The following is a 7,586-nucleotide window of genomic DNA, read 5'->3' on the forward strand; positions in this document are numbered from 1 at the left end:
CCTCCAACTCAAACTTTCACGTAATCACAATCAGCCGCTTCACACAGTCCCAGTCTCTTTGACCACGAGTCGTCCGTCCAGCATCTCTCCCCCTCTCTCATTCCTGACGGCTTTTATTCGGTCTCTCCACGCCAATTACTGCAATAAGACACAGGTGTTTGTCATCTTGCACTTGACCTACTTACGCCCCGCCAGTTTCCCGACTCTCTCTCTCGCAGTAGACTTCGCTGCACCACACCCCCCTCGCCACAAGTGGAAATTACCAGAGGCCCCACAGTACAATATTATCATGGTTAAGTCATGATACACTATTATTGCAGTTTTATACATTTTGTGACATGCTGAGTGTTGCGATAACATATATTTTCTAAAGCAAATTCCCCCCCAAAAAGCTGATTTACCATACTTAGCTAAAGCTAACACTAACGCTACTACCAGAGCCCCCATGATTCCTAAGTTACAATATGATATTATTGCAATTTTACACATTTTGTGACATGCAGAGCATCACAACACCATACATTATGATTTAATACCTTTTTTCAATGGAAAAAGTCCTAAAAGTAGCTGATTTATTGTCAACTTGGCCACCCTGTGCTAAGGCTAATGCTAATGGATGGTGGAGTGTAAGGTGAGTCCTCATGTTCATGGTATTTCCGGAGTGTTTTATTTTCATACCGCACTCCTCGCAAATCTTATGTGTCATATCCATCTCCTTCATCTCTTCCTTTTAATCTTATTTAATCGCAGGATGCTTTCTGATTTATTTCTCCGATGTCTCCATCTCTGAAAAAAATACAAATAAACAGCACTATAGACTGAAAAAGCAATTATTATTCTAGTATCAAAAGTTCACTTCATATTTGCAGTGTATATAATAAAAGATAAAAACAATATTGCCATTCAAAATATTGCAATACTATGTTGTCTTCACCCCCTCCCCCACCTCTACTAAATCAGCTTCTTCTCTTTGTTCTTCTCCATCCAGGTTTTATTCCAGTCTGCACTTTGGGTCTTTCTCAGGTTGCCCGTATTAACCTGGGTCAGAATGTTAGCAGCCTACGCTACTTCGCCATCTGTGGGCTCCAAGAAGGCTTTGAGCCATTCGCCATCAACATGAAGAGAGACATCACAATGTGGTTCAGTAAGAGCCTCCCCCAGTATGTTCCAGTGCCCACGGACCACAACCACATTGAGGTACTGTATTTAAGCAATTTTTGTGTCATTTAGTTGAGTTTAAAGGTATAGATAAAGTTTATCAACCTTTTTATTGTTCTCATGTGACCTGTAGGTCTCTCGTGTGGATGGAACCGTAGACAGCGCCCCCTGTATTAAAATAACCCACAAGACTTTTGGATCCCAAAATGCCAACACAGACATGCTGTTCTTCAGACTGAGCATGCCTGTAGAGTTCCACCTGACCTTCATGGTGACTGCAGGCACTACTCCCCTCACACGAACCCTCACCATCCCTGAAGAAGAGGTGCTGGAGGTGGACCCCGACTCTGACTTTGAGGTGCTGAAGAAGTCAGCCAGTCGCAAAGAGCAGGAGGAGAAGGAAAAGGAGCCATCCATGCCCAAAGATATCCCAAGCAATAAGGAAAATGACAAAGACACTGCATCCGAGAAAGGAAAGAAGAAAGGGTGAGATCTGAGGACTTTTAAGAAGTTTCTGCTAATATTTGTATATTTAAAAAATGTAAAATATTGAAAAACACCCCCAAAATTATTCCCTCAGCTTCCTGTTTAAAGCTAAAAAGGCAGCCATGATTGCTCCTCCTCCACCTCCACCTATTATGCCCCGTTTGTTTGAAGATGTGGTGCCTGACGATCGTGATGACCCAGAGATCATCCTCAATACAACCACAGTCAGTCTTCATTACTAGATCTGTTATATATAACACACTCTTCGCTCTTGTTTTTTTTACTTATGCTTCTCTCTCCCTGTCTCAACTGTGCAGTACTATTACTCAGTCCGTATCTTCGCCGGTCAAGAACCTAGTGGGGTATGGGTGGGTTGGGTCACCCCAGACTTCCACATGTATGACCTCAACTATGACCTGTCTAAGGTCCGCACTGTCACTGTCACTGTTGGAGACGACAAGGGCAATATACATGACAGGTGAGATGATATAAAAATTCAGCTCACTGATCTGCCATGTCAAATTACTGAAATGTGGGCCAGCGAGGATAAATACAAGAAGCTGCAGTGCGGAGAAGCGTTTAGTTAAAAATAAATGTTCGGAATATAGTGAGGTGATGTAGGTGAATATTGATTTTGGTGATGTAAGAGCAGTGCACCAGTGGTCACCAACCATCAGAATTAGTTAAGATTTATCATATTTTCAGTGTAGTATCTTGGATGTACAACACACATTTAAAACTTTTGGATCTAGAAAAATTATTGAAATAAAATAGATTTTCAATAAAAATCTAAACAACCTTAAAACAAGATAAATGTATTTGAGAAACAATACATATAATATATATATATATATATATATTCAGAGAATATAATTTGAATTTCTTGTTCCATTGGCAAATAGTTCTTATTTTAAGCACAAACCTCACTATTTTTTTGACAGATTTATGCTTAAAATAATGAACACTTTCTTTGCTAGAAATTGGGTAAGAAAAATACTTAATGTAAAACACTATCAGCAAATAAAATTTTATTTAAACGATTAAATTAGGATTGTTTTTTTTTTATTTAAATGAAAAAATATTTTTTAGTGTCTCTTATGCTTACCAAGGCTGCATTTATTTTATTGAAATGACAGTAAAATATCATTACAATTCAAAATAATTATGTTCTATTTTAATATATTATAAAATATAATTAATTGCTGTTATGTCAAAGCTGAAATTTCTGCAGTCTTTACTTCAGTCTTCAGTGACACACGATCTTTCAGAAATCATTCTAATGTGCTGATTTGGTGCTCAAGAAACACCATTTATTTGAAAAAAACAGCATTTATTTAAAATGGAATTATAAAATAGAAATGTATATATCCTTTCTAAATAAAATGACTCATTACAAAGAAAGAAAAAGAAATAAAGACCACAAACTTTTTGACGGTATTGCATTATTTTATAATTTTGATTAAGCTACAAATATTTATTTATTCATCACTCAAGAACACTTACAATGTTCTGTTTGCTTATCAGTATAAAGAGGAGTAACTGCTATATGGTGTGGGGAGGAGAGTTTGGCAGCAGCACCCAGCAGAGGTTTAGCCAGGAGGATCTGGTGATTGGTTGTTTGGTTGACCTGGCAACAGGTCTCATGAATTTCACAGCCAATGGGAAAGAGATCAACACTTTCTACCAGGTAAGTGAAGGTCATCTCTTCAAAGGAGGAACTGTAGTGGCACTTAAAAAGTCCCTGTTAGGCGTGCATTTTCTTAATTCGAACTCATATTTATACATATGCTTTGTCAGGTGGAGCCCAACACTAAGTTATTTCCAGCTGTGTTTGTTTTGCCGACCAGCCAGAACATGCTGCAGCTGGAACTCGGAAAACTCAAGGTCTGCACTATCCTCTGTTTCTGGCACTAAAAGTCATCAGCTTTCTTTTAGAAATACTTTTACTAAAAATTTGTAGCCTTAAATTTCTCACTTCCCTTCTCCATCCTATAGAATATCATGCCTCTTTCGGCAGCCATGTTCCGTAGTGAGCGCAATAACCCGGTGCCCCAGTGTCCTCCTCGGCTGGATGTTGAGATGCTGACCCCTGTGATCTGGAGCCGGATGCCTAACCACTTCCTGAATCCAAAAGTGGGGCGGGTGAGCGAGAGGCACGGCTGGATGGTGGAATGTACAGAGCCTCTCACCATGATGGCTCTGCATATACCTGAAGAGAACAGGTACAGGAGAACGAGACAAAAAAAAAACTAAATTGAAAACATTACCCCACAGGAAAAAAACAGCAAAAGCCTAAGCTGGTTTAAGCTGGTCTCCCAGTGTAATGGGCTCATCTCTGCATTGCTGTTTTCATCCTGGTCTGCAGGGATCACTCTCTTTGAACACTTTGTCATGTTCCTTCCAGAACTGCAGATGGTGCTTGTATTATGAACTCTAGTCTCTCCGCTCCTCCAGATGGCACCATCGCCCCGTACCATGTTCAGTATTCTGCTCATCAGCTTTGATTCCCCACACCTGTGTTTGACCCTTTATAAGTCTGTTTGTTCCCTGCTGTTGTGTTCAGTCTTGATGCTATTCTTTCTGTGTATCAAGTTGCCAGTCCTCAAGTTAGGTTTGTGTCTTCTTGTATTTTTTTGGACCCTTGTGTCTTTTTTTTGTTGATGGAAGCTCAGTTTTCTATGTTTGTAATTTGTTTCTCTAGTAAAGGCAGTGGTGTAGTGGAGGGTATACGCAGGTATATGGCGTATACCCACTTCTTTATCAGTCGGCTTTGCGTATACCCACTTCTAAATCCCCTCTGATGCGCATCATTCAGTAGTGTCCTGCGTTAGCCAAAATCATGACAGTCCACCATGACTAGCTAATCAAATTGCATGTGAATAAACGCAAATATTCCCTAAACATACCCAGTAAAGACAGTGATGCGGTCAGAATGCACCGGCTTCCCTTTGAATTTGATTGATGATTGTGCCCGCGCCCGCCTCTCATCTTGACAAATCACGTAAATGCAAGCGCAGTCGGTCTGGGGCTTGAGTGCATGTCAGGAAGGCATGCAGAGTGATAAAATAATATTTATTTATTGACTCCTAATTTGAATCTGTACATTATAATGCAAACAATACCTTAAAAATGAAAAGAAGCAAGTTTTTGCAATCAGATTTTTTTTTAAACCGGTAAACTTTTCAGTTCAAGGATCCAGTAAACGAATGCCTTCAAACAGTAGCCTAAAAGCGGGCATACATGGTGCGATTTTTGCTGTCGTACGAGCTTGCAGGCGTTTTTTTTCTCTCGGGAGAAAATCGCAGATGCTCGCATAGTCGCGGCTCGTACTGTGTGAGAAGAATTACGGGCCGATCCGAGACGTTACGAGCAGCAGTCGGTCTGGGGCTTGAGTGCATGTCAGGGAGGCATGCAGAGTGATAAAATATTTATTTATTGACTCCTAATTTGAATCTGTACATTATAATGCAAACAATACCTTAAAAATGAAAAGAAGCAAGTTTTTGCAATCAGATTTTTTTTTAAACCGGTAAACTTTTCAGTTCAAGGATCCAGTAAACGAATGCCTTCAAACAGTAGCCTAAAAGCGGGCATACATGGTGCGATTTTTGCTGTCGTACGAGCTTGCAGGCGTTTTTTTTCTCTCGGGAGAAAATCGCAGATGCTCGCATAGTCGCGGCTCGTACTGTGTGAGAAAAATTACGGGCCGATCCGAGACGTTACAAGCACCTCCCGTCCTCCCGATAATTTTCAAACATGTAAAAAAAAATCGGGTGCTGTCAGTTTAAATTCGTGGCGTATGTGCGGTATATGCGAGACAATTTGGCGATCCATCTGAAGTTGACCAATCAGAAGATGACAAAAACCATAGTCTATAATAATTTTAGTTTAATTATACAGTTCTATTTTTTATTTGTTATTCCGAATGTGCCAAATTTGCCGTTCAGCTTTATGAATGAATGTGCCTGTTGTATTTCCGGCAAAACGGACAGAAATTCAGAAATGGCCAACTCCCTCGAGTTCTTTATGTAGAACAGAAAGTCCATGCTTTTCTCTGCTTTTCAGCCATTCTCTTTGCCCTGTCCTTTGTCTTCGTTTTTTTCTTCGTCTTTTTCTTTGGACGTCACAAGCCGCCTGCCACAAAGAAAACTATTTTGTCCTCAGAATCCATATTTTTATGAATGGCGCAAAACGTAATGCTTACGTCAGAGTTTGTAAAATCGTAGTAAATTCGTGTCGTGTGTGACTGCCTCCATATGATTTTCAGATAAAACCCAATCGTGACATGTGCCAGAGCTCACAACGTTCCGACCTTCAGAATCGCACCGTGTACGCCCGCCTTTAGAGTCACCTCCAGAATTATTATTTTTAGCGTGTATTTGGCTTAAAAGCACGAGTGTTTTATAATGGACGCTGCTGAAGCCTGAAGGTGTTTTTTAGATTCTGAATGGATCCGTAAAGAAGCCTGTACAGTCAGGTCAAGGCAGTAGGTTTAGTGATCTTTTGGCGTCTCCTTGTGGTCCTGTTTGATATTGCAGCTTGACTAGTGCTTAATTGTATTAAAAAAACTATTTTATTTTTTATTTTATTTATTTATTTAATTTTTGCAGTAGGAATCTAGTAGGCTATATAGATAAATTGTAAAAAGGTATGGGGGAAGTAGAGGGTTACTATTTGCCCGTCACTGTATGCCATGGAAGAAACAGTCAGTCAAACATAGGAGTAGGCTGCACAATTAAAAAAAAAATGTTTTGGTATCAAATAGAGATCATGATCCTCCTACAGATAACTAAACAAAATAGCTTGTCTACTAGAGGTTCTGACAAAATGTTAATTGTTGCAGTCTATGTAATTTTTACATTTTAATTATTTATTGCAAAATCTGCACCTCTTTTGTGGCTAATATTAATTTCATAATGATCCTTACTCCGGGAAGTCAAGTAGCAGAAGTTACAGTAAGTGAAAATGTTTAAATACTACTGGCCCATTTTGGGGTGAACTAAATATGCAAGACTAGTCTTACGTCACTGTTTATAACACAGGCCGTTCATCCTTTGCTGGACCGCTTCAAAAAATGGGGACATAAATTAAGAGTATACCTACTTCTCCGTGAAGTCAAGTAGCAGAATTTACAGTAAGTGAAAATGTTTAAATACTACTGGCCCATTTTGGGGTGAACTAAATATGCAAAACTAGTCTTACATCACTGTTTATAACACAGGCCGTTCATCCTTTGCTGGACCGCTTAAAAAAATGGGGACATAAATTAAGAGTATACCCACTTCTCCAGGCACCACTACACCACTGAGTAAAGGTTATTGTAACTTTTTAAAGATTCAAGTCCCTTGGCTCTTTTTGCTCTTCTGCTTTTGGGTTTAACTCTGGGAGTAGCTCAGTGAGTAATTTCACACTATTAGAGCGCCAGAGACCCACGTTCAATCCCTGCTTAAAGCAGCCTCGTTACACCCAGACTGGTTGTTCATCTGGTCTCCCAGCCAGCCTGACCAGCTAAAGAAGTCTATCTATCTATCTATCTATCTATCAATGGCTTAGAAAACCCTAGCAACTGCCTAACAATGATCATGAACACCCTAGCAACTGTCTACCAACCACCCAGAAGTAGTTGAAAAAATGGGGACATAAATTAAGAGTATACCCACTTCTCCAGGCACCACTACACCACTGAGTAAAGGTTATTGTAACTTTTTAAAGATTCAAGTCCCTTGGCTCTTTTTGCTCTTCTGCTTTTGGGTTTAACTCTGGGAGTAGCTCAGTGAGTAATTTCACACTATTAGAGCGCCAGAGACCCGCGTTCAATCCCTGCTTAAAGCAGCCTCGTTACACCCAGACTGGTTGTTCATCTGGTCTCCCAGCCAGCCTGACCAGCTAAAGAAGTCTATCTATCTATCTATCTATCTATCTATCTATCTATCTATCTATCT

The 7,586-nt window shown here is 39.8% G+C and overlaps 1 protein-coding gene across 1 annotated transcript in view; it reads left to right on the top strand.

Moving 5' to 3' along the window:
* Positions 1 to 7,586, top strand: part of LOC107596888 (ryanodine receptor 1-like) — a 112,156-nt gene that overhangs the window by 44,824 nt on the left and 59,746 nt on the right. The window contains exons 21-27 of the mRNA XM_016287746.1: positions 989 to 1,197; positions 1,292 to 1,644; positions 1,739 to 1,868; positions 1,962 to 2,122; positions 3,169 to 3,331; positions 3,442 to 3,528; positions 3,640 to 3,866. Coding sequence (XP_016143232.1) covers positions 989 to 1,197; positions 1,292 to 1,644; positions 1,739 to 1,868; positions 1,962 to 2,122; positions 3,169 to 3,331; positions 3,442 to 3,528; positions 3,640 to 3,866 — 1,330 coding nt within the window. The remainder of the gene's footprint in view (positions 1 to 988; positions 1,198 to 1,291; positions 1,645 to 1,738; positions 1,869 to 1,961; positions 2,123 to 3,168; positions 3,332 to 3,441; positions 3,529 to 3,639; positions 3,867 to 7,586) is intronic.

This window comes from Sinocyclocheilus grahami, unplaced genomic scaffold (genome assembly GCF_001515645.1).
Source record: "Sinocyclocheilus grahami isolate Dianchi unplaced genomic scaffold, SAMN03320097.WGS_v1.1 scaffold224.1, whole genome shotgun sequence".
In the NCBI taxonomy this organism is placed as follows: domain Eukaryota; kingdom Metazoa; phylum Chordata; class Actinopteri; order Cypriniformes; family Cyprinidae; genus Sinocyclocheilus; species Sinocyclocheilus grahami.